Source organism: Chelonia mydas, chromosome 8, assembly GCF_015237465.2.
Source record: "Chelonia mydas isolate rCheMyd1 chromosome 8, rCheMyd1.pri.v2, whole genome shotgun sequence".
NCBI classification, from domain to species: domain Eukaryota; kingdom Metazoa; phylum Chordata; order Testudines; family Cheloniidae; genus Chelonia; species Chelonia mydas.
The window spans coordinates 76,673,168-76,700,715 of NC_057854.1; the positions used below are offsets into that span (position 1 = coordinate 76,673,168).

The 27,548-nt window shown below is 41.9% G+C and overlaps 2 protein-coding genes and 1 long non-coding RNA gene across 7 annotated transcripts in view; 1 reads left to right on the plus strand and 2 right to left on the minus strand.

Moving 5' to 3' along the window:
- SH3GLB1 (SH3 domain containing GRB2 like, endophilin B1) overlaps positions 1-6,018 on the minus strand; it is a 33,266-nt gene extending 27,248 nt beyond the window's left edge. The window contains exon 1 of one of the 5 annotated variants that reach the window (XM_043553158.1): positions 5,788-6,018. In XM_043553158.1, the coding sequence (XP_043409093.1) occupies positions 5,788-5,859 (72 nt within the window). In that variant the 5' untranslated portion in view covers positions 5,860-6,018. The remainder of the gene's footprint in view (positions 1-5,787) is intronic. The other 4 variants (XM_043553159.1, XM_037906977.2, XM_037906976.2 and 1 more) reach the window with 4 other exon arrangements.
- Positions 6,019-6,200: 182 nt separating this feature from the next.
- LOC122466870 lies at positions 6,201-12,092 on the plus strand. The gene is made up of 2 exons (XR_006292777.1): positions 6,201-6,392; positions 11,679-12,092. It is a non-coding gene; the product is annotated as an uncharacterized LOC122466870 (long non-coding RNA).
- A 1,458-nt stretch (positions 12,093-13,550) lies between these two features.
- LOC102934954 (calcium-activated chloride channel regulator 1-like) overlaps positions 13,551-27,548 on the minus strand; it is a 32,894-nt gene continuing 18,896 nt past the window's right edge. The window contains exons 10-14 of the mRNA XM_037907939.2: positions 21,652-21,882; positions 20,821-21,091; positions 19,615-19,779; positions 16,169-16,405; positions 13,551-14,110 (exon numbers count right to left, since the gene is read on the minus strand). Coding sequence (XP_037763867.1) covers positions 13,686-14,110; positions 16,169-16,405; positions 19,615-19,779; positions 20,821-21,091; positions 21,652-21,882 — 1,329 coding nt within the window. The 3' untranslated portion in view covers positions 13,551-13,685. The remainder of the gene's footprint in view (positions 14,111-16,168; positions 16,406-19,614; positions 19,780-20,820; positions 21,092-21,651; positions 21,883-27,548) is intronic.

The following is a 27,548-nucleotide window of genomic DNA, read 5'->3' on the forward strand; positions in this document are numbered from 1 at the left end:
TTCCAGTTACAGAAAATTGCACACTAGTGGGTCTGGGTCTTGTTCTAACCCCTGAACTGATTTAGGGTTTTTCACCTCCATCTCCAATGTTAAATTATGTACTCATCTGACAACCCTGTTTAGGTTGGGCATTTCCAGAGAAGGAAACCTGGCTAGGTAATTAAATCCCGAGCAAGTCATAAAACATGTAGCTCTTGGTTATAACAGATTATGAACGAAGGCCAAATCTACACTACAAACTGTTGCCAGCATAGCTATGTAGGTCAAGGGTGTGATTTGTGACCGACATACCTGTGCTGGCAAAACAGTCCTAGTGTGGAAACTATGCTTTTGCTGGTAGAGTTTATTAGCCTAGATTAGTTTACCACTATCAGTTGCAGCAACACTAGTAGTGCTTTGCTGGTATAGTACACCAATGTAATTCCTTCTGTAAACCTGTGATCTAAGTTTCCAGGTGACTTTACTACTATATAAAGAGATTTCTAACACAACCCCAGTTTCAGAAAAGGAACATAAGTAGGTCTCCATTTCCTCGGACCCAGCCAAAGAATACTGACCTTAGTATCTGGGTGAGACTTGTGCAGAACTAACTGGCTAAAACTAATCCAGGTAAGGTTGAAGTGAAATTACCTGTCTGGAAGAGGTAACCAAAAGAGACTGCAAGAATATTGGCTTGTTTAAGTGTGTGCACATCTCCTCCACCATTCGTTTGTCAGATTCACACAGGGGTCCGTTTAGACTCCCAGCTGCTACCAGAAGATGTGGCTTGCTCAGCTTTTATTATTTACATAAAGCTAGGAGGCTGCATCCATTCATTTTGTATGTGAACTTCACAACTATCATCCATGCCTTTGTCACCTCAAGATGAAATTACTCCAATGCATTCTGTGGGCAACATTTTAAAAGCATCCAGAAACTGAAGCTAATGAAGAATGCGGCTGCCTGCTTGGTAACTGGGATGTCTTGCCATGATTCTCAGTGGCTGTCTGTGGGTTTCTAGTTTACAAGATTGATTTTGACCCATAAAGTCCAGAATGGCAGAGAACCAACGGGAGAGAGTCCCATATCACAGAGCATCAAAACCGCTCAAGATTAAGTGCCCACTAGCATAAGAGACAACACTGCTGGCTAGGCATTCTCCATGAGGAACATTTCACAACATGGGAGTTCTCTCCCTGATCTCTAAGAACCCAAATATTTGAAGGTCAATCTGCCGCCGCCACCACCACAGCAGCATCTGAGAGAGGGGAACTTAAAAAGGTGTGGAATTGCTGGAAAAAGGATATTTGAGTTTCTAACTGCTGCATGGTGGGTGCTGTACATTATTTATGTTTAGGTATCCATTTTGCTGTATTTTTAATTATGGTCAAGAGTGCATAGAACATATGGATCTATTAGTGTTTTATACAAATGCAAATACTTTCATGTTTTTAATAATTAAACTCATTTTCTTTTTCATTTGTTTACACTTTATCATACTCAGAAAGTCAAATAAGATTGGTTAGTTTCTCTTTCTAGTTCTCATATAACCTGTAGTGTAAAGAAGTTTAGGGTACAGAAACTGAAGTTTTATAGACATTAAGACATTTCTAGTTCTGTTGTGTTCTTAGATTGAAAGCTCCTGGGGCAGGGAAAGTGCATTTACAAGTCATTACATAAGTTATGGTGCTAAGTGACATTCACCACAGTTTACTTTTTAGGGTTGACTAATTTCAATAAGTTACACTGTCATTTTTGATACAGCACCCTCTAAGTCATTTGTCTTACAAATGAAGAGCTTTTCTATTGTCCTAATGTCTGTATGAGCCTTCCAAGTAACAGAGAAGCTGATTGGACAATTTTACTATTCACCCTGTATATACACAAAGTGGTATCAAGTACAGTTTCAATTGAGAGAAAAGACTTAAGTACATTAATTTTGAATGTTATTTGCAATGTAGTAACATTTTTAGACAGAAATGGTTTTCATATTGATGTTCCCTTAAGTCAATGCCATACTGCTGTCACTCTAGTTCTCCCCAAAGTGGTGAAAGCTACCTTAAACTCTAAAATTGAAATGGCTTTATTTCATATCTTCTTCATGATTTATGTATTTAACATTCAAAACTGAAAAGGTAAAGGTGGCAATGTTCTGCACCCTGAAGCTTTGCCTTTAACTTTTAAGGGATAGCTAGCACATGGCTGCTCCAAAAAAGGCAGATGGTGTTACATTTTAATAAAAGAAAGGTAACACTTTTCTACAGCTCTGTTCAGAGTAGAAAATTAGACTGCTTTCTAGGACACAGTAACATATTGCCATATTGGATCATACCAGTGCAGGATCTAGTCCAGTAGCCTATCATTAAACCAAATAACAAAAGCAGCTGGGGTGTAATACGGACAATTTATTTAAGGGGAAAACTGGCTTTTTCCACATGGGAACAACTCTATCTACCCCTTCATACCTTGGTGTTAGAGCTGTTCAGACGCAAAAGCCCATGTTAGTGAGCTCCTGAAACACAGCCACTACCTTCCCCAACTCCAACAGAGGCCACACAACAAGAAGTACGGCTTCTCCTGTATGGCCCCAGGAGGAGGGAAAGACTGACCCATTCTTGCCTGGCTTTTGATAGAGAGCATACTAGTTGTGGGAGCTGGTTGGGAGAAGGGTCTCTGGAATCTTCCCAACAATTGCTGTTCAGGTTAGTTTAAGATTCCATTTTCCCCAAAGACCAGGGACATCTGGACACCTTCCTCCTTAAACGACAATCAAGATGAGGAAGAACTCTTCAACCCCACAAAAACTTCGTTTTGTTCCCAGCAAGCAGAACCTGTTTTTACAAGGGTGATGACTGCTACGAAGCTTCACTTCCATGAAGTTGTCCCTTTAAGGGTCCTCCCCACCCAGAGAGAGACAACCTTCTAAGGAGGCAACAGCTTCCCTCTAAGAGTCAGTCCACAGAATAATAGCTGGGGAGTGGAGTGGGCAATGACGAGGAAGATAAGCACGGGGCAACTACATCTACTGAAGATGAAGCAGCCGCCACTGAATATAAATTCAAGGTACAATTTTCAAAAGCACCCAACTGAATAGGGCTTGGGTACTCTTGAAAATGTTATGCACCCTCTTGTTATGCATCTCCAGAAACTTCCTCAGGAACACCAAGCTAGAGCAAGCACTTAGAAGTTATTTTCCTACAACCGTATTATACTGCTTCACATTGTGCTTTGTAAGCCTCCTTTTGAAAGAAAGATGTTTCACATTTAGAGACAATTTCTATGGCTGCTTATACTCCATACTACCAAGCCAGCTGAACATTAGAGCACAAGAAGAGTTTAACACAAACCACAAAGCAGTGCTTGCTGCCACACACAGAAGGAGTATAGCACTGTATTTGCAGTCCCTACATAGATAGCGGCTTATAGAATTTAAAATCTAGAGAGAAAAAGATGGGGTGGGGGGAAGTAGAAGTGGTACAACATACGAGCAGGGTGACAAAGGCAACACAAACCTGCTTTTTTATATTAAGCTTATTGTATTCTTTTTAAAGAAGTAGTTGTGGCACCTTAGAGACTAACCAATTTATTTGAGCATAAGCTTTCGTGAGCTACAGCTCACTTCATCGGATGCATTCCGATGAAGTGAGCTGTAGCTCACGAAAGCTTATGCTCAAATAAATTGGTTAGCCTCTAAGGTGCCACAACTACTTCTTTTCTTTTTAAAGAATACAGACTAACACAGCTACTACTCTGAAACCTTTGATTGTATTCTTTGGTCAACAGTTGATGTAGCAACACTCACTTCTGCATTTCCACTGAGGCTTTGTCTACATTAAGGTTTAACCTCGGATGTAGCTACCCTGGTGAAAACCAATAACCTAGATGGCAGTGCACTGGTTGTAAGCCATGACTCACAGCAGTGCAACATACCCTTACTTTAACCCAGGGTAGATGGCAAAAGATCTACAGTAGGCTTAAGTGTTAAGTTGATTTACATGCAAAAAAGGAATCAAGATATTAAAAAAAAAAAAAATCACAAGATTTACATCGAGATCTTACAATACAAGGAAAACTGTGCCTCTTTTTAACCCGTCCACTGAGGAAAGAGAGTAAGCCACTACATAATTGAGGGGGGGGGGGAGACATAAAAAAAGTCTGGGAAGTATGGAGACACCCCCAAAGACCTCGAAGAGGACAGAAAAGAGAAAAATGTGCTAGAAGAGGAAACAATCCAGCTCATAAAGAAGCCATACCAGCTTTATGATTGTTTTAATGGCACCGATTGTTCACTAAGCTGGGTCTTCTGTTATGTTTCTATCTCACCTCTACAAACCATCCCACTGATCCACATGGTTCCTTCTTGAATGTGAAGATTTAAAACAGTACTATTTTCTCAGGGTCATGGCTAGATTCTGGCCAGATATTAAAGTATTCTTTTTTGCATCCTAAAATTTTAAGCAAATTCAAAGCCTTATTGTGACTCACCAAAAATATTATGACCCCCCCCAAAATGAGTTGCTATGTTCTCCTTGGGAGTCTGATACCTGAAAAGATTTGCTGTGGGAGTGATTACATAACACAAGATCAGAGGCTTATGTCCCCCTCCCCCCCCGGACTAAGGAACAGGAGCCAGTTTCACTTTTTTAATGCTAAGGAGACTATGCAAGAGTAGTTTGGAGACAGAAGACTGCTAAGAGAAAGTTTTTTGAAGTAATATCAAAATCCACCAGCATCTCCTTACAGAGAGATTGTACATCTTTTTAAAGTATTCAGACAGGTTCATATGCCAGGCCAGCTGCTTAAGATACATCACCCATGTTCATTTGCTTCAGATGATACAATTTTTTTTTTTTTAAACTTACTGATGGAAATTTAGCTTCACATTTCAGACCCCCAAACGGTTAGCAGATCCTGTGTCAGTACATTGTACAACACTGTTGTAAGATTTCAGAGTAACAGCCGTGTTAGTCTGTATTCGCAAAAAGAAAAAGGGAGTACTTGTGGCACCTTAGAGACTAACCAATTTATCTGAGCATTGTCTCAAATAAATTGGTTAGTCTCTAAGGTGCCACAAGTACTCCTTTACTGTTGTAAGACACAGCTGCTCTATCTAGATAGAGTACTTACTGTACATGCCCTGCCCCGTGTCCATAGCATCTGAACTACTCCTCCTCCCCTCCCAGGCCTGTGGGTTGGGGTTTCCCGACTCCCCTTCGCAAACCCCTGAAGTGCCGAGGGGCGCGGCGTAAACGCCCACGAAAGAAGAAAGGCTCACACCTGAGGCGGGAGGGGTTGGAGGGAGGAGCCGGTTTTTAAACAGGGCGTCTCGATCTGTGACTGGAGCCGACTGCACCGGCTCCGTTGGAGAACTGGCATCAACCGCGGGTTATTGTACTACCGCGTAGGCGAGACTAGAGGCGCCGTCGCCTCACCCCGCTCAGGTCGGGGCACCCCGCTCCGAGCTCACAGCCCGGTTCAGACACGGTCAGCGCCCCGCCCCCCGGCTCCATGCCCGCCCCCCAGCAGGGACAGGGGCGCGCAGCCAGGGGTCCAGTGGGCCAGGCCAGTCTGTGACACACCCCGCCGCCGCCGCCCCAGCCCCAGCATGCGGGGACCGGCGTAGGGCCCGGTTCCGGCGCCAGCCTCCGACCAAGCGCGGACCAACGCCCCAGCCGCCGGGCCCCGCAGCAGCCACCCAGCACCAGGCCGCAGCCTCCAGCGCCGCCGCCACAGGCGCTGCCCGGGCCCGACCCGCAGCCCGTGCCGCGGCGGCTGGACTCGGCTCCACCCCCGGCCGGCCGCCGGTACCTGCACGGCGCGGCTCAGGAAGGTGCCCGCATCGGCAGCGAACTTCTTCACATTGAAATCCATGATGTTCATCCTCGGGGGGGTCGGGGGCTGAGTCAGCCCCGGCTGCCGCTGCCGCTGCCCTGCCTTGGGGGAGGCGTCAGGCGCTGCCTGCCCCGGCCCGACTCAGAGGAACCCGGCAGCCGATTGGGCGGAGCGCGCGGCGTCAGGGCTACTGCGCCGCCCGCGTTACCGCCCCCTGCTCTGAGGCGCTGGGACGGGCAGAGGCCTTAAAGGGGCCCGCCCCGCCTCAGGGGGTGTGGGGTGGAGGATCGGATTGGATCTGTCGTGGGATCCACCTCGGGTGATCGGGGTCAGAGGGTGATGGGGGATCCGCCCCGGGATCATCCTCAGCAGAACTGGGGCTAGAAAGATTTATATGCGGAGAACAGGGATTATAAACAATCCTGGTGGGAGAATCTGGTTGTTTGGAGGGTCACAGGTGAACTTTGTTATTTGCCACCCATCCCCATCACCCCTCCCAGATCATCCAGATTTCACCGGTTCAGATGGCTTGCGGTGCCCTAAGATGTGCTATACCGATTGGGAGAGGCAAAGTGGGTGAGGTAATATTGTTTATTGGACCAACTTCTGTTGCTGAAAGAGACAAGCTTTTGAGCTCCACAAAGGCATATCCTCTCTGAATGGGAGAGATTAACTCCCCACTTTGCAAAATCTACTGTTTTATATTGGTCAAATCATGTTGTTTGTCTTCCAAGAGAGTAGTATCAGGATAATTCATGACAAGGTAGATTGGGAAAGGCCAAGAAAAAGACTACAGAGAACAGTCCCATTTGTATACATAATGCAATTTATTTATTTACATACATATAATGTATCTCTGTACACTCTAGGTGCCTTTAATGTAATTTAAAATACATTAATATACAAATATAAGGAAAGTGCAGGAATTAATCTAAATATAACTCACAACAAACCAAAAAATTACAAGCTCAAATTACTCTCCCACTTAAATCATTTCCCACTATTAAAATCCCTTCCCCCACCACTTCCTGACAATTTATAAATGCTGGGGAAACAAATATGAGATTTGCTCATATAGAATAGTTTGGAGTTGACTATTATAGGATGTGACATGTTGCATAAACAAATTGCTATTTTTAGTTGGAGAATAATTTGGTAAACATGTTTCACTTAAGCCACAGCAGCAGTAATTACTGGCTAAACTTAGTAAAACTGTTTTGCCTATGGTCAGGGAGATTCTAGGGTACTAGGATAGGAAGTACATTCAAAACAATCAAGGTTTCAGAGTAGCAGCAGTGTTAGTCTCTCAAATTTGTTAGTCTCTCAGGTGCCACAAGTACTCCTTTTCTTTTTGCAAAACAATCAACTCAGTCTTGTTTACATTCTTCTACAGTGGGATGCCAGGAAGGGGCAGGGAAAACAAACAAACAAAAAACCCAAACAGACTTTCAGCAAAGTTGCCATTGTGCAAAACAGTAATTGATAAAGATCGGGCCTGAAAGCTACTGAGTATGTATGCATTTGCTCTGCTCGAGGGCATTTTACCATTCATCTTTTACTTTAGCAAATGTATGTATCTTTGCTGATTGAAGGCTGCTTTCAAACCCTTTTTCTACTGTTGATTTATCTCCATTTTGCTGAAACTATTTTTTGTAATATAACCTGTCATTGTCTTTCAAACCTCAGAGGAGGCACCATGCTCCTGTAGAGACTATAGTGTAGTGAGAGTGAGAGGAGCGGGGTTCTATTCCTAGTGCTGTCACTCTGAGATTTTTCTGAAAGTCAGTCAGGCTAAAGTTTTCAAACTTGAGTACATAGATAAAAGTGGTCCTATTTTCAGGGGTTGAGCCCCTATAGATGCCATTGATTAAATGGGAGTTGTGGTTGCTCATTGCCTTTACAGATCAGGCCACTTATGTCTCTAAGTATGGATTTAATAGCTAATTTTAAGTAACAGGCAGTGTTTGAAAGTAGGGTTGCCATCTTTCTAATCCCTGAAACCTGAACACCCAGCTCCATCCCTTCTGAGCTTTAATGCTCAGAAAAATGGGGGTTGAAAGTAACTGAGATATGGATGAAAATCAGTACAGATTGAAGCTAGTCCCTTGTTATCAGCACAGTATTCAAGTCCTCCTCCTCCCTCACTCCCCGCACTTAACTTCTCCAAGAAGAAACTGACCTTCCTGAAATTTTGCATTCCTTTTCTCATCCCAGAATAGTTTTTCTGGGAAGTTTGGTTAATAAAAAACAAAAAAAACCTCAGACAAACAGTTTTAAAGCTATGATATTTTGAAAACTTCCCTAACAGTCACTTTTTTGTCCACATGCAAAATGCTTGGCTGATAAACTCAAAATTTGTTTTGTTGGCCTTGGTCAGGAGAGGTGCCTTTTAGTTTTGGGAGGAGCATGGGGGATGTAAAAATATATAAAGAGTTGTTTTTAAGTGTACAGGTCACCATCCATTAGAGTCCTTCTATTAACCTCAGTGCATGTTGGATCTGGCACAAAAAATGCAAAATTCATCAAATAATAATGATAAACATTTGTACTATAAGTATTTTGTAACTTAAATGACAGGTTTCAGAGTAACAGCCGTGTTAGTCTGTATTCGCAAAAAGAAAAGGAGGACTTGTGGCACCTTAGAGACTAACCAATTTATTTGAGCATAAGCTTTCATGGGCTAAAACCCACTTCATCAGATGCATGCAGTGGAAAATACAGTAGGAAGATATATATATACACACAGAGAACATGAAAAATGAGTGTTGCCATATCCACTATAATGAGAGTGATCAGTTTAGATGAGCTATTATCAGCAGGAGAAAAAAACTTAAATGTTTATAAATATAAGCAGTCCTTCTTCTGACTCCAGCTCCTGACTGTGGGAGAAGTAGGGGCATGATCTCAAGAGCAGGAGGCCATGAGATTCAAGGCTTTCACAAAAGCTAACACCATTAGATTCAGTTTAATTTCAAGGGAGACAGATTTAAAAAATGAAACTTTCTGCAGTGTTTATAACCCAATATTATACTGGCTCAGGGGTTCTCACATTCTTTATAGTGCGGACCACAGTACCTGCCATTTGTGCCTCCCTTCCCCATCCATCATCACATAACATCCCTGTGGCAACTACAACAATTGCTTACATGAAAAAGTCATATTGAGAAAGTATTTATGTATTAGAATTTTTTTAAATGTAGGTTAGCAGCTGGAGATGAGAGGAAGAGCCAGCCCCTTGTGACCAGCTAGCCATTCACAGACTGCCAGCCAGCACTCTGCAGAATAGCAGTGGTCCAGGGACCAGGGTTTGAGAATTGCTGTGCATGAAAATCTGAAGATAAATTTGATTAAAAATGGATTCGTTTATTTTCATTGTCCTCACTGAGAGAAATACAAAAACTAAACAAGCAGTATGAGCAGTGGAAAATTAAAACAGATATTTAAAATTCTTTGTGTTTTAATGATCAAAGTTATTTGTCACGCAGGCCATTTGTTTCTGTAGATATATAAAAATGCATGGGGCTATATTTTCCCCCTCTGCCAAAATGAACAGATGGGGCTCTACCCTGGGGGTAACAAGGTGAGAGGCCATAAAAGGTGCAGTGTCCGCTCCATTACATACTCCCCCTTCCCATATTCCATTCTATGAGCTTTGTGTAGTTAAGGCTCCCTGGAAATTTGGGGACAGGAGTGGACAGAGCCAGGCAACAGCTGTTCCCTACAACATGCTTCCCTCCAGAAACCATGTGTGATGGGATCCCCAGGGTGCAGCCTGAGACTGTGGGACCACTGTCCCCCATTAACTCTGGGCTGTCTCTCACAATGCTTTACTAGTGACAAGCAGCAAATCCCTCCAGGCACTGTGATCACTCAGCACAACCACATGTGGAGCCACTAGATTGCATGAATGCTCCCAGAGCCACTCATGAATCACACAGAGAAAGGCACCAGCTGAATCCCTGCAGCTCCCAGCCTTGGACTTCAGGAATATACCTTCTTGCACTGCTTAAGACAAGCAGTGCTAGCTTATTAATTGGTTCACCACTTCATCAATGGAAAGTGGATATACACCAGCCTTTGTAAACCTGAGCAGATTTACCAAACTTCAGGCAAACTCACTGGTAAAGATAAACAGTAAAACAAGTTTATTGACCGCAAAAGATAGATTTTAAATGATTATAAGTGATAGGCAAAATGTCAGAGTGGTTACCAAAATAAAATATAAGTATGCAGTCTAAATTCTCAACCCTATTAGACTGGGCAACATCTAAATTAAGCAGTTTTTCAAACTACTGTACTGGTGACCCCTTTCACATAGTAAGCATCTGAGTGCGACCCCTCCCCCTTATAAATTAAAAACACTTGTTTATATATTTAACACCATTGTAAATGCTGGAGTCGGGTTTGAGGTGGAGGCTGACACCTCGCACCCCCCCATGTAATAACCTCACGACCCTCACTTCCTGGATCCCAATAAGGCTACTCTGCTGTAGCTCCTTCACAGGGCCGTGAGCACGGGCGTGTTCTTGGCGCGGTTCACCCCAATCCCGGACACCTGCCCCTTTTGCGGCGTGAGGGAAACCCTGGCGCATGTCTACCTGGAGTGCACCAGGCTGCAGCCCCTATTCCGGCTCCTCACAAATATTTTATTAAGGTTTTGGTTGCACTTTTCCCCTCACCTCCTTATCTACGCACTCCCTTTCTGTGGCCCCACTAAGTCGCTGGACCTCCTGGTCAACCTCCTCCTGGCCCTGGCTAAAGTGGCCATCTATAAAACCAGGGTGAGGAGGTTGGCCGATGGAGTCTCCTGTGACTGTGGGGCCTATTTCCGCTCCTCTGTCCGTTCACGCCTCCGGGCAGAGTTCCTCTGGGCGGCGTCCACTGACTCCCTTGACACCTTTGAGGAGCAGTGGGCGCTGTCCGGTGTTCTCTGCTCGGTGTCCCCATCAGGTTCCCTTCGTTTGACCCTTTGACCGCACTCCCATCCCTGTTGTTCATTAGTTGTTCCCCATAATTATTTGGCTTCCAGGTCCTGTGGACCCCCCCTTAGGCTGGGGGGGGGTCCTTTAGCAGTGGGGGGGGCCTCGCCCGCCCACTTCCTGGATCCCAATAAGGCTAGTCTGCTGTACCCAACTGGCCTGGGTCTATCACAATAGGCTGTGAGCTCTTTGGGGCAAGATTGTCATTTACAGTGTGTGTGAAAAGTGGCCAAAGCAAGGAAGCCCCAATTGTAGTTGGGTCCTCTAGGTATTTGTGTAATGTAAAGAAGAGCCAATCACAACTGATAGATGAAAACTCAGATCTATCATTTTTGACTGTCCCACTAAATAAGTATTTATATGAGACATCAGTGCATCCTTAAAGAAGCTGTTTTGGTCTATTGGGTAAATGTGTGATTTTTGGAAACATAACTGAAAAATTTTTGTGTGTATATTTTGATGATCCACTAGATGTCAGTGTAACCAAAGCATTAAGCTGATAGATAACAACTCTATTGGCTGGAGAACCAGGAAAGAGATGTCCATGGAACAATAGTTATGCTCTCCCTTGCCCAATGGACACAATACATGTCAGGACTGCTACGTTTTTATGCTACTCTAGGAAATATGTCCAGGAACAATATCACAACTGATTACTCTGAGTCTGTGATATACTTCCTACCCATACAACTTCTGCGGAGTAGGAATGTAAATACTTTTGAGAATGATGAGCTGGTAGCACCCTTCAATTTAGAGGTAGGATGAGCAGGTGAAATGAAGTGCTACCAAACAGGTGGAATGCAGGTAAAACTAGGGGCACTTGAGGGGGTTGATACCTGTGAATGTTGCTTTGTGATTGTAATTTTTCTCTTTATTCCTCCCCGAAAGGGGTCTTTCCAGCTTTTCTTCAGAATGTGGTGACTATTCTTCCAGACACCGAGGAGTGGTCCTGGCTCCCTCCAGAGATTATCAGGGCTGCTTTCGAATCAGCCAGAGAACTTGATGCAAAGTACTACAAGGTGCTCCCTCCCTAGGTTGAGGACATTGTCTCTTTACAGTGCTCCTAGCTTTTGCCATGTCAGGAATGAAGAACCAGCCCCAAACACGGATCTCCAGATGGTAATCAAACTGTCATCACTAAGTCAAATGCTCCTAGGCTCCCAGATCAATTTTTCTATCAGGAAACAGCTTGGCTATATATGATTGGGCAGATCTATCAGGTGAGAAATCCCCTGTTCTTAGAATATTTCTCACCAGGGCTAGAGATTAATTAAAAAATAAAAAGTAAAACACAATCCTCAATTCCAATGGTCTGTTTTGTTTTACTGGTCTTTATGCATAACACATATTCATAAAGCGTCCAAGCCTTCTGTATATTACACAGATACTCTGCCTAATCACTCTCTTCTGTCCCATTCACCTATCCCCAAGAGACGTGAAGAAAACCACCAACATGCACCAGACAAAACAAAAATGGGGAGTTATATTGCCTTTACTTTTGGAAGAGCAACTAAGAGTTCAATTAAATTTCTTACTTTCACTTCATGCCATAAAAAAACCATCAGCGGACATAAGAATTGCACTACTTAATCAGATCCATGGTCCATTTGAGCCCAGATCCCATCTCTGAAAGGGCTTGTCTTCACTTGTGATTTTCACTTAATATGTTTGTAAAAGCTAACATGGACATTCCCCAGTGTTTGGTCCAGGCATGGTCCAAATGTGGTAACTACCTTGAGCTAACTGTCAATTAAAATTGTAAAAAATCTGAGTGTAGGCATACCCATGTTGGCCAATATTTCAATATTACTAGATACACGTCAGTGGAAGCAGCAAGAAACCCCATAATGGACAATTATGAAATAATTTGCACATGGAAAACTTCCTCCCTAGCCCCTGTTAGTGATTAGCTGATGACCTGAAGCATGAGGGTTTATATATCTTATAAAATAATTTGATCCCATCTAATGTAACAATGGACGTTTTCATTATCCAAAGAATAGGCGATCTTTTCCCATTTCTGGAGTGTCACATCACAGATCTTGATGTTGCAAGTTGCGCTTGCAGGAGATGGGAAAAAACCAATGAAAAGTCACCTGGTGAATAGCTTTTCCTCTTGGGTGCTACATGCTGTCGCTTCTGTCACATATTGTAGTAGGTGGCATTTCTGCTACCTAGAAATTTAGTGTTTTCTCTTCTACTATTTTGCATTTGTTCTATCATTTAGAGTTGGAATGTTGCATGTGTGTTTGATGATTTTGTCATGTAAAATGTGTTTTCCGTAAGATCATTTGTGGATAATATATGGCCCTGATCCGTGAATACTTAAACACCTGCATTAGTCATAGGATGAGAGTTGAGTTATGCATGTACCTAAGCATTTGCAGGCTCAGAACCAACAGATGTATACATTTATGTTTCCTACTCACTGAATATAACTGAATGGAATGTATGAAAAGCAAAGATTACACATCTAATTTCTTCTTAAATCCTCCTTTCCTGACTGCTAAGCAACTGGAAAACAAAATTAAAAAGATTTTTTTCCTACTTTTTAAAAAACAAAACATAGAGTACCTAATGTTGCAGAACTCTTGCAAGATTAGAATTAAAGTATACATCTAGATTGTCATTTATATGCTACACATTATAGTGATATGTCTTCATTTACTCAGTACATACTTTTAAATTCACTGTTCAGTCTACATACATGTACTATAACATACTATACACTCATTGAAAGCAGATCAAAATACATCTAAATCCACATTTATTTTAAGGTCAACGCACTTAATTTTCAAATCTATTACAAATTTTTTTCTTTATGTATTTTGAAAACAACAAATAGAACTAATTAGGATAAATACCTACTGAGCTTTCGTCTTACAATTAGTTCTATTACATTCTGAGCGCAGGGCCTCCCTTTCTATTTTTCTTACGTAAAATACAAACAGTTGTACTTACAACTATTAATACAACTATTACAGCCCCAGTAACAATTAATACTATTATTGAAACATTGATACCATCATTGATAACATCAGGAGGAAGCGTACCAGGCAAGGATTCCTTTGGAGGAAGAAACAGAGCTGCTTGTGCTATATTAGACACCTCTGAGGTCAAGGAAGCATTATCAATGGCACGTATTGCAAAGTAGATTATAGTGCCATTTTCTATTGTGACATTTTCTGCTTTAAACTGAAATGATTCTTTGGTGCCAGCAGGGTTAGGTACCAGACTAGAGGTATTCACGGAAGTAGCATTCTCAAAGGTGTTTCTTAGGTCCAGAAGACTTTCACTCATTTTTATTATATATCTGTCAGCTGGAAAAAGAGAGGTATGCAAGTAAGAATGTGTTAGTATGCCTATTATACTATCTGTAAATGTAAGGATAGTACAGGATTTGTAGAATAGTTTTGTATCTTTATAAGAACTCCAATGATACTCCATGACGAACCCGACCATTTTACCCACCCACATTATTGATGGGCCTGCTTAATTGACTAACATCCTTTCTCTGAAGAGCTCTGGACAGAATTCCTGTTAGAACTTATCCGTTCCACATTTTAGTTGGGTCAATAGTCTACTGTTAACTGATGTGGGGCATTCCCTCCCTTCATGAGCACTAACCACATAATGTTACCAGCACTCTTAGCTTCTGCTGGGCTGAGCAGCAAGACACCAAAACCAGGAATTTGAGATGAATCTTCCACATGGCAGTGCAGAGAACTTCCATTAAACTGCCCCCATCTATGCCTTACTCCCCCACGCTTTACACAAAAGTATTTATAGTACTAAAATAAAAACATAACTGTTGGATGAGCAATGAAAATAGGATTTCTTTCACTTGTCTCTAGGGAGTATCCAGGTCAAGTATAAGACCAAACAGTACATCTGAAAAACACAGCAGTACAGGGATAGGTCCTGCATCCTGGTCAACATTCCCTCTCTTAATGTGAGCAGGTTCTAAAGCATAGGCTGAGAGATAGCAAAATGCCTGCTCCATTTGCCAGCACAGTTAGTGTGTCAGGCATCTTGCTGCAAATGTGCCTGGCTTCTCACTGTCCACAGTTGTCATTTCAAGACTGTATGGTTCAGTTCTGCTAGTGTGTTTTCTAATTCTTTGCTTGATTTGAGTTCTACTTCCTACTCCGCAACTTCTTTTCTATCCCTTCAGAGGGGGGCAAGGGGTAGCATAAGAATGCTATTCCAGCTCTACACCATCAGAGGATGCTCCTAACTGAGGTTATTCTTCTGTTGCTGGCTACTCTAGCTGTAGGGCTATTTTGAGCCAGACGAGTAGTGCAAAGTAGCCACATAGAAGAACCTAGGCCAGTGTTTTGGGGATTTAATGGAGTTGCTCGTTTGTTCCCTGGTGAGCTGGTTGGCAAGAGCTGTAGGTGTATGTAAAGATTTTAATCTGAAGCTGCTCTCTGTGTGACTGAAGGTTGTCTATCTTAACCTCTCTGGCTTGTGTTGATGTGCATACTATAACATGACCTGATTACAACATACTTAAAATATATATTATAAACGAGACCTAGCTGTGTCCCCATAAATGGACTAAAGCCTTGGACTGTCCATGTTATAATTGGGACCCCTGACTTGTTTATAGTTGCAGTGTAGACAGTGGCTAAGCCTTGGAAGAGTCACTGGTGAGTGTGGTTTTTGATTTGTTTGCCTTTGTAAACTAGCATAAGGCTGGTTGGTATACAAGTTTTGCATTTTCTGTTGTACCAGGTTTGGGAGCACAGGCACTGACTTTTGGCTTTTCCAGGGGGTGCTCCACCGCCGCTCTGCCCCAAGGCCCCACCCTCACTCCGCCTCTTCTCCTGAGGCCCCACCCTCACCCCATCTCTTGCCATCCCTACTTTGCCCCCTCCCACAAGTCCGCACTTCTTCCCATCCTCTTCCCACTATACCCTGCCCCATCCCCTTCTCTTCCCACTACCCCTCCCTCTCGCCATCAAACAGCTGATCGGCAGCCAGCCCGGGACCCTGCTGAACCACTGTGACTAGTGAGTACTGAGCCTCCCCTATTTTTTCCATGGTGTTTGAGCCCTGGAGCCACTACAGAGTTGGTGCCTATGTTTGGGAGTATTCCATGTTTCTTTAAACATTTTATTTAAAGGATTAAGGTGGACTAATGTGAGTATCATATTGAACAGGGAATTTATTGGTTATTAAGTCCTGGTCTACACTAGGAAATTTTATAGAGAAAATCTAGAGTCGGTCAAGCCATAGCAATGGTCATATTTTTTGCAGATGGGAAAGACATAGCTCTTTTCCTCACCTCTCCTTGGCTGGCTCTTCATATGTAATTTCAGATAACTGACAATAATGCATCACTTCCAGCTGACTAAAACAAAACTTCACCTTACCTTGTCCCACATCAAGGTCATTCCCAGGAGCTGTCCAAGACAAGTGAATTTTATCTTCTTCAAACTGAGCCTCGAGGTCAATAATTTTACAGGGTGGGAACACATCAGTAGTTCCTCCTGATGGAACATTCTTCACTACAAAAGAACCTCCTGTTGCAACTCTATTGAAACTTCCTAGCTTTGCTTGAATTTCATCATCACTAACTTCAGGTCTCGGGGCATTCATTTTGATTTCACCTGCCCCAAAAAAGAAAAAAATTGCTCATGCTATTTGAACATTACAAAACTCCAAATCATAACACACTTCTTATCTAGCATCCTTCTCTCTTTAATCTACTTTTTTGTTGGCCTAGTCAAGCTTAGTGCAAAAATTAGCAAGGCTGAAAACCAAAGTGAACTTCAGGATCCTGCATCCTTGCACAAAACTAAGGCAGACCCCAAAAGCAAACCAGATTTCAAGGGCAGTTGAAAGTAGTGCCTATTATCAGTTAGGGTATTTAAGGTATTGAGCAGGTGTCAGTGGGAAGTGGTTGTGATAAAGTAGCTTCCACCCATCTCCTCCTAGGTATTGCAGGCAGCATAAGAATTACAATCTTGTAGGAATTTCCTTATTCTTCTGAGTTTAAGTTGGAGACATTTTTTATGTAGACTTCTTTAATTCAGTATATTCTAATTTTCTAGGAATACAGAAAATTGTCCCTCTGTGTGCACACACGCACATGTGCAAGAAAGAGGATATGAAATGCAAAAGCTAACAATCTAAAATTAAGGTTGAGAAATCAGGCACTCAAAAGTCAAGAAATTCAAAAAGCTAAGTTTTCTATTACCATATTTTATATATATATATATATATATATATATTTACTCCTGGGGGAGTTCCGCATTACTGCATGCATGCATAATTAATGAGCCCTGCAGATTTTTAATTTTTTGTGTAGAAAAAGCTTCTGCCAAAATGTTGCTGCAATTCTGCCTTTAGCCCACCAGAGGGTGCTGTGGTGATTGAATAAAGCAGCAGTTCACAGCCAGCTAAGGAAGAGAAAGCCTGACTTCTTCACAGTGCCTGTCAGGCCAGGTCAGGAGACAGAGGCTATGGGGAGATAGACAGCGTGGGGTTTTGGGGGGATCAGACAGGGGCTCATAAGGGCTAGTGGGGGAGGAGAGACTGGGGCAGGGCCTGAATGGGAATGGAGGCACAAGGCTACAGGAGGAAGGGGTGGAGGGAGGTGCAGGGCCACAAGGTGAAGGGGTGCAGAGCTACATAGGGACAAGGGGTGGCTGAGTGGGGGCTCAGAGACACTTGGGGACAGGTACAGGGACACAGGGACAGGGGAGTAGCTGGGTGGGGACATAGACACACATGGGACAGGGGAGGAGGTACAGAGCCACATAGGGACGGGGGAGGGGGTGCAGGGCCACATGGGGATGGGGCGAGGGGTGTCTGAGAGGGGGTGGAGGGACACGTTGACAGGGGGTGCAAGGACACATGGGATGAAGGGACACATGGGGACAGGGGCAGATATGCCTGACTGCATGGGAGGGGCTAGGGGTCAGCCAGGGTCTGCATGGGGGAAGCTCCCTAACAATTCCTCCCCGCTCCCTGCCCCCCGAAACCCTCCGTGTTCCATACTTTTCCCACCCATACTCAACAACCCTCCAAGTTCACACCCAGGCTCCTTCCCAGCAATTTACTTCCCTGTCCCTCAGCTCCTCCATTACCCCTGACTCCCCCAAGCCTTTGCACTGCTTCTGAGGGGTGCAGGAAATACGGTTCTGTACTGTAGTTTAAATGAATTATTACTCAGTATTATTGCCTAGTAAGGAATCTACTTGTCAAAGATTCCCTGAATCCTTTTTGTTGTCTGTATTGTTACAGACATACTTGCTGACAGGTATTTTGAAATAAATGACCAAAAATAATTGAAACTGGTGTGATTATATTGTGTTATTTTGACAAATAAAATATGCAGAATTTTGCAGAATTTTAAAATATTGTGTGCAGAATTTTTAATTTTTTGTTGCTGAATTTTAAATTTTTTGGCACAGAATTTCCCAAGGAGTAATAATATATATATTTACCATCATATTGCACAATTTTCTGGGGTGGGTTTTTTTTCGGGGGGGGACGGGACATGTACTGGTACAAGAATGTTAAGATGTATATTTAATAAGGAAAACAGGAATAGGAAATACTACATTGTGCGAACACTGAGTGAACACTGAGGTACAAATCTTAACTGTTGGAACTTCCTGAGGTATTTGGGTGCCTAATATCTCAAGCTTAGAGTGTGTTTCTTACTCAGTAGAGCAGCCAGTCTGTCTACCCAGAGTCAAATCTGCTGGATTAAATGGCAAAAAGCAAGTTACTATTTTTTTTCTCCAAACAAACCGTTGTTAACCAAGTTCCATTTGCAGAGCAAACTCTGTAACTAGTGCCTTCAAATTATGCCCCCAGTTACACTTGTGCAATCCCACTGAAGGCCAGAGGACTGCATAGATATACTGAGCATGGCATTTGGCCGGCAGACCCTGGTGACAATGCACAAGCCAGAAAGAACACAATTTGATTTTCAGATCCTAGGCTGCGTCTGCAAGGCTCTGAGTTGTTAACAACACAGTTGTTCTTTGTAAATAGAACAATTTTCTTCTGGAGTGATTGAGAAAACAAGTGTAGAATTTGACAATACTATTTTTACAAAGTCACTTTTCAGAATAAAACTATATTTTAATGATGAATTAACTGTTTTCTTTGCATTTGATTTCCACTCTGGGGCCTTAGATCAAAAGAGAAATGCAAAAGTAGTGGAAAGATGAAAAAATATACTAAGTCACAACACACTCGTAACAGACTCACTGTAAAAGTATCATTAACTGAAGCTCCATTGATTTAGAAGGCTTAAGGAGTAAGATCTTAATAGCAGTATCCATACCTGTGGTTTCTGGAACTGAGAATCTTTAACTCACATGCCTAATGGAAAGAGTCCTGAACAATGTGTCCAGAAAACCCAACAGAAGAACAGAAAAATTCTCATGTGGATGCATTAAACTGATAAATTTAAATTTCCTAACTTTGAAACGGATTCCCTAAAACCTCATTTTTAAGTCTCAGTGAAACATACAAATTTAAAATTTCTAACTTCAGCGGTTTTTTTATATGATTTTCAGTTCCAGGATCTTTGGCAACTCCCATGTGTTCCAAAGAGCACTTAATTATTATAATATAGATATTTTTTATAAAATGTGGTACTATACCCATATATATATGCTCATATATAGCAAAAATGCTGTGGTTCCAGCTACTGTTTTCTAAAAGTATAAACAATAGTGGAAAAGATATATGTAACAAATGTTAAGGTTAAAAAGCTTTTTGTGAAGCTAAATGATCTCCCATTCACCCATATTGAGAGAGAGAGGAGAGAATTTTCTACTTCATAAATGTTTCTTACCATTTTCTATGTAGCCTGGAACATACAAGGCTCGGCTCTGCCTGCGGCCAAGTCTGACAGTCTTATTTCTCCCCTGGATATGCACTTTTAAGTTGTATCTACCATTTCCCTTGAAAGATGTAAAGTACTTTGAATAGATTCCATCATTCTTGGTAATATCAGCACCTTGACATACAAATATTAATAATTACCCATCCGAACAAGGTACTTTTGTTAAACAAAGGCATTTTTTGCTGTTCAGTTCATAAATAGATAGGGTCTACACCTTCTTCTATTGAAATCAATAAGAGTTTTGATACGGACTTGGATGAAAACAGGATCTGTCCCATTGTGTTGACATGAGCTCATTACTTATTTAACTGGAGATAACAATGTAGCATTAAAACATGTTACTGTGTATTTACTGTTGTTTCCAATAGGCCAGCAGTTCTCAACTACTTCTTAGTAGTTCTCCATAGTAGTCTGATCTGTGGAGTCCTTCTTGGTGGTCTGCAGACTAAAATACTTTGAGATTGAAGCAATGATGGAATGTGGGGAGGAGAGAGTCTACAGTTTGCATTACATGGTTCAGATAATGGAAAAGGTGGAGAACAATAGAACTATGTATTTGAATCACATCACCTCTGTAGGCACAATAGATTTGAAAAGAAGAAGAATAATCCATGTAATTCATCCTTTTGAAGGAGATGTTTTTAACATTAGCTATACTGCCTATATAGCATGTGACAAGCTATAGAAACAGACTCTCGCTCTCCTGTTCTGCCACCTGCATCCCCTCTGCAGGGCAGACCTGTATGTAAAATATACATAAGTTCAAACAGTGAATATGGCTGAATCAGACCCACAAGGCAATTGACCCCTTTCTGTCCTTGTGCTAGCTATTTGCATGATGGGTAACAGCACAGGAGAGGGAGAAGGCTCTGCACAACCATGACACTCCCCTTCTTCTTGGGCACAGTTTCTCTCTCTCCTCCTTCCTAACACACCCAACAGCATAAGTACACCAGCATGTCAGGGCACACATGCTGCACCAGTTTAGACCCAGTGCAGTTTATTCTCATCCTGAAGCTGTGGGGGAGACCAGAGTTACCATCTCCCTCCACTTGATGCCTCTTGTTCTGTGCTCATGGCATAGGCATGACTGAACCAAAATGGGGAATGTATACATTTCTAGACAAAATGTAAGGAAAGTAATAATCAGATTACCTGAACCATCATCAAGGAGTTTGAGCTCCACTGCAGATCCAGTCTGTGGTTCAACAGTGGCCATCACGGTTGCACCAAGAACAGGCAAAAATCCTTGACTAACTTCTGCATAAATCACCATTGGATTAGGGAAGTTGTTTGTATCCTTATTCATGTGGGTTTTCACAGTCACTGGAGGCACAGTCAAAGATGCTGCTCGAGACGTTACTATCATTGATATGACTTGAGAAACTGTGTGGTTATTTTGAATCCAATATAACCAATCTCCCACCTGGAAATCAAATAGATATAAAAATATAATATAAAAACTTCATTATACTAAGGGCAGCTTTGTGTTTCCCTTAGTTAATTATTATCTTAGTTCAGGGGAGATTTCCCAAGGCAAAAAGGGCAGTTAAGGTACTGCTACAGGACCACAGCTAAGGTAATTTGCGTACCTTACTTGTGATTCTTCATGCTCTCAAATGTTTGGTTTCTTTTAAATTTAACCTTATATCTGAATTTTCTCAGTTTTAATGGTGGATGTTTGAGAATTATCACATTCTTGGAAGGATTAGAACCTGTATATTTTAGATATGTACTCTCAAGCCTAATTTCCCCTGAATTCAATATTTTGTCTGGCCGTCTTGTGTACTTGGGATGTGTATAGTGCATAATAAAAAATTAGGAAGAGCACAGACAACCAACTTCCACGGCAAGTCAGTTGAGTTACAGGAAGGATAAAATTGGTTCATTAGGAATATATGTTTATAACTTCTAAAAAGAGAAGGTGCATTTTAGTCTCTGAAAATGTTAACATATTTGGATAATAAAACAAAGTTTAGTTTTTACCTCTGCAGTGCCTGCTATATTCAGTCGAGCTGTTTGGAGGTTTAGATTACTAACTGTGAAGCCTGAAGTTCTATATTCTTTTCCTTTGGGGTCCCTCAGTAAAATGTCTGGTGGAGATCTGCTTTGATCCCATGTAACTACAAAGAAGGTGTCATTTCCCACAGTGCTATCTATAGTCACTGTACCATTCATCCACTGCTTGACTGCGACACTCCGAGCTGTACTTTCAAGCTATTAGACAAATAAAATATGTTTTATGGCAAGTTAGCAGATAAACACTTAAAATACCAGTAATTTCAAAGTGGTTCATTTTCCTCTTAAAGGGGAGAACAAATCAATATTTTGTCTATTCAGAGGGCACCTCGACTGGCTGGTGGACAACTGGCCCACTGCTGGAAGAGGGGATAGAGGAGCATTAATGCTGTAACAGACCTGTTGGCACCACGATGAGCAGGTCTCTGCTGTTCTGTGCAGAGCTGAGGGTTGTGCAAAGGAGGCAGGAGCCTCCTGCCACTGTGACTCCACACATGGGGAACTAGCAGGAGGATGAGGGCCACGTGGATTAGCCATTGAAGGGAGTGGAATGATGAAGGCCTGAGCAAATTTTCTGTAATGCCCATTTGCAGAGTACAATTACATCAGAATGTGAAAGTATAGTAACCAAGCATCTCCTTCCACTGCTATATGTGGTCTATCCACCTAGCTATCAACATCTGTGCAGGAGATTAGTGCTACATTTCCTCTCCAGCTGTAAGCCTGCTTCCAGAAAGATCACACAACGAGAGAGCCATACAACCACACGTAGAGACAACAGAAAAGCAATGATAATTGAAGAGACAGAAATAATAAAACACAACAAGAACAGAAACAAGATTTCCTTTACCAGCATTGGTATTGCACACGTGGGCCACCAGAATTTACAGATAAGCTATCAATATGAGTTTTATAGTGGCCACTGGACTACCAGGCTGCCAGTAGATTTGCTCACTTCTCTTTTAGGGATTAGAAAAACTACAAATATAAAAGTACCTTTTAATAAAATAACTTTCTGTTTAGAATAAAAATGGGAAGCTAGATACTGAAACGCTATTTCAAAGAGCACCCGAGCGGACATTTGAGAGTCAGGTATTCAGACGGTACTCTAGTGATGAGATTGATATAAGTGCTTAGAAAGTGAGATAAACTGTCTTTTAATAGCAGCTGTTAATAGCCCAGAAAATAAAGAAACATTTTGTTTTCTTTCTCCTGAATAGAGGTGATAGTGGAGCTACAAAAACAGGAAACCTAATAATAATGAGGGATTTCAGCTCTCCCCATATTGGCTGGGAATGGGTCACCTCAGGATGGGATGCAAATATAAAATTTCTAGATATCATTAATGATTTCTTTTTGTAGCAGCTAGTCCAGGAACCCATAAAGGGAGATGCAAGTCTTTAACTAGTCCTAAGTGGTTCACAGGATCTGGTCCACGAGGTGAATATAGCTGAACTGCCTGGCAGTAGCACCAATACTGTAATTAAATTTAACATTCTTGTAGGGGAGAAAATACCAAAGATACCCCCTCAGCAGCATTTAACTTTGAAAATGGGAACTAAACAAAAATGAGGAGGTTAAATGGAAATTAAAAGGAACAGTCAGAGGAATGAAATGCCTTCAAATGGCATGCAAACTTTTAAAAAACACAAAGAGAGAGGCTCAAAAGAAACGTACACCTCAAATAAAAAAAATGCTGTTCGTTTTTGTCCCTCTTGCTAGCTGCTCTTCACATTCTTTTTTGGCCTTCCTAATTATACTTCTGCACTTGATTTGCAAGGGTTTGTTCTGTTCTATTTTCCTTAGTAGGATTTCACTTCCAATTTTTAAAACATGTCTTTTTGTTTCTAACCACATCTGTTTACTCCGCTGTTTAGTCATGATGGCAGTGTTTTGGTCCTCTTCCTGTTTTCTTTGAGTACATCAGAGGCGGGAAGCCTGCCAAACAATCACTGAAGCCACTGGATGATCAAAGTGCTAAAGGACCACACAAGGAAAATCAGACCTTTGTGGAGAAGCTAAATGAATTATTTGCATCAGTCTTCACTGCAGAGGATGTGAGGGAGGTTCCCACACCTAAGCCATTCTTTTCAGGTGACAAATTTGAGGAACTATCCTAGACTGAGGTGCCAGTGTAGGAGTTTTTGGAACAAATAGATACATTAAACAGTAATAAGTCACCAGGACCAGATGGTATTCACCCAAGAGTTCTTAAGGAACTCAAATATGAAATTGCAGAACTACTAACTGTGGTATGTAACCTATTGTTTAAATCAGCCTATATAAATATGACTCCTGGATAGCTAATGCAATGCTGAGTTTTTAAAAAAGCTCCAGAGGCGATCCTTGCAATTACAGGGCAGTAAGCCTAACTCCAGTACCAGGCAAATTGGTTGAAACTAGTAAAGAACAGAATTATCAGACTAATAGATTAATGTGATATGTTGGGCAAGAGTCAATATGGCTTCTGTAAAGGGGAATCATATCTCACCAATCTACTGTATCAGTATTCTTAGAGGAGGTCAACAATTTTGACAGAGTCTCCTACAGTATTCTTGCCAGTAAGTTAAAGAAGTATGGACTGGATGAATGGACTATAAGGTGGATAGAAAGCTGGCTAGATTGTTGGGCTCAGTGAGTAGTGATCAATGGCTCCATGTCTAGTTGACAGCTGGTATCAAGTGGAGTGCCCCAAGGGTTGGTCCTTGGGCCGGTTTTGTTCAATATCTTCATGAATGATCTGGAGGATGGTGTGAATTGCACCCTCAGCAAGTTTGCAGATGACACCAAACTGGGAGGAGAGGTAGATACGCTGGAGGGTAGGGATAGGATACAGAGGGCCCTAGACAAATTAGAGGATTGGGCCAAAAGAAATCTGATGAGGTTCAACAAGGACAGGTGCAGAGACCTGCACTTAAGAAGGAAGAATCCCATGCATTGATACAGACTAGGGACCGAGTGGCTAGGCAGCAGTTCTGCAGAAAAGGACCTAGGGGTTACAGTGGATGAGAAGCTGGATATGAGTCAACAGTGTGCCGTTGTTGCCAAGAAGGCCAATGGCATTTTGGGATGTATAAGTAGGGGCATTGCCAGCAGATCGAGGGACGTGATCGTTCCCCTCTATTCGACATTGGTGAGGCCTCATCTGGAGTACTGTGTCCAGTTTTGGGCCCCACACTACAAGAAGGATGTGGAAAAATTGGAAAGAGTCCAGCGGAGGGCAACAAAAATGATTAGGGGACTGGAACACATGAGTGATGAGGAGAGGCTGAGGGAACTGGGATTGTTTAGTCTGCGGAAGAGAAGAATGAGGGGGGATTTGATAGCTGCTTTCAACTACCTGAAAGGTGGTTCCAAAGAGGATGGCTCTAGACTGTTCTCAGTGGTAGCAGATGACAGAACGAGGAGTAATGGTCTCAAGTTGCAGTGGGGGAGGTTTAGGTTGGATATTAGGAAAAACTTTTTCACTAGGAGGGTGGTGAAACACTGGTATGCGTTACCTAGGGAGGTGGTGGAATCTCCTTCCTTAGAAGTTTTTAAGGTCAGGCTTGACAAAGCTCTGGCTGGGATGATTTAGTTGGGGATAGGTCCTGCTTTTGGACTAGATGACCTCCTGAGGTGCCTTCCAACCCTGATATTCTATGATAACTGTGGACAAGAGTGATCCAGTGCCTATACTGTATGAGGACGTTCAGAAAGCTTTTGACAAGGTCCCTCACCAAAGGCTCTTAAGCAAAGTAAGCAGTCATGGGATAAGAGGGAAGGTCCTCTCCTGGATCAGTAACTGGTTAAAAGACAGGAAACAAAGGGTAGGAATAAATAGTGAGTTTTCAGAATGGAGAGAGGTAAACAGCAGAGTTCCCCAGGGATCTGTACTGGTCTACTGCTGTTCAACATATTCATAAGTGATTTGGAAAAAGGGGTAAAATGGTGAGGTGGCAAAGTTTTCAAATGATACAAAATAGTTGACTGTAAACGTTAAAAAGCTGACTGCAAAGAGTTACAAAGGGATCTCACAAAATTGAGTGATTGGGCAACAAAATGGCAGATGAAATTCAGTGTTGATAAATGCAAAGTAATGCACATTGGAAAACATAATCCCAACTATACATACAAAATGATGGGGTCTAAATTAGCTGTTACCACTCAAGAAAGAGATCTTGGAGTCATTGTGAATAGTAATCTGAAAACATCCACTCAATGGGCAGCAGCAGTCAAAAAAGCTAACAGAATGTTAGGAACCACGAGGAAAGGGATAGATCATAAGAAAATAAATATCATAGTGCTGCAATATAAATCCATGATGCCCACCCCTTGAATACTGTGTGCAGTTCTGGTAGCCCCATCTCAAAAAAGGAGATATTAGAATTGTAAAAAGTACAGAGAAGGGCAAAAAAAAAAAAGATTAAGGGTATGGAACAGCTTCCATATGAGAAGAGAATAAAAAGATTGACTGTTCAGGTTAGAAAAGAAATGACTAAGGGAGTATATGATAGAGGTATATTAAATCATGAAGGGTGTGGAGAAAGTGAATAGGGAAGTGTTAGTTACTCCTTCACATAAAACAAGAACTAGAGGTCACCCAATGAAATGAATAATCAGCAGGTTTAATACAAACATAAGGAAGTACTTCTTCACACAACATACAGTCAACCTGTAGAACTCGTTGCCAGGGGATGTTGTGAAGACCAAAATATAACTGGGTTCTAGAAAGAATTAGATAAGTGCATGGAGCATAGGTCCATCAATGGCTACTCGCCAAGATGGGGAGGGATGCAGCCTCATGCTCTGAGCGTCCCTAAACCTCTGACTGCCAGAAGTTGGGACTGGAGGACAGGCGATAGATCAGTCGATAAATTGCCCTGTTCTATTCGTTCCCTCTGAAGCATCTGGCACCGGCCACTGTCGGAAGACAGGTTACTGGGCTAGATGGACCATTGGTCTGACCCAGTATGGCCATTCTTAAGTTCTTGTCAAGACCAGTATATAATTGCAAAGAAGCTAAGTAGTCCATGACCAAACTTATATTAGTCGTTGTGCATGATTCAGATAAAGTGCAAAAGTGGGTCCATAGCAGAGATATAACAAAGTGAGGGCTGAGTTGTTAAGTTATAAATAGCACAACCCAAGAGCTATGGTAGAAATAGGAGGAGGGGATAACTCAGTACTACTAGCCTCAATTATTTTGAAGAAATCATCGCTGAGTTGAAATAGATCATGAGACGTGTCAGGAAAGCTGGGAATCAAAATGTTATCTATTGTTTAGAAGAGAAGCAGTTAAGATAGTTTCCTCATTATTGATAATGTTAGTATAGTAACTATTCTCTGGAAGACAAGATCACTTATTTACAATCATACACATATTCTACTGTTGAGAAAAGCCCACTTCCACTTTAACTGAATTGTCTCATTAGCACTGACCCCCCACTTGGTAAGGCAACTCCCATCTTTTCACGTACTGTGTATATATACCTGCCTACTGTATTTTCCATTCCATACATCTGATGAAGTGGGTTTTAGCCCATGAAAGCTTATGCCCAAATAAATTTGTTAGTCTCTAAGGTTCCACAAATACTCCTCGTTTTTGCTGATACAGACTAACACGGCTACCACTCTGAAACCTGTCACACATACTATGGTATTTCTGCCTACCTCTATCTATATAAGTCCCTTTGCATTAGCTAATTGTGAGAAATTTTAATTTTCTTTGTTTCATTATCTGTTTCATTTTATTGTTAATAACAGACCACACACACACACACGCACAAACACAAAAATTCCCACTGCCATTTCCAAATATCAGTTTATATTTTAAGATCAGTCATTGGCAGTGCAATAGTTAAGATCAGAGACTACTAAAATTA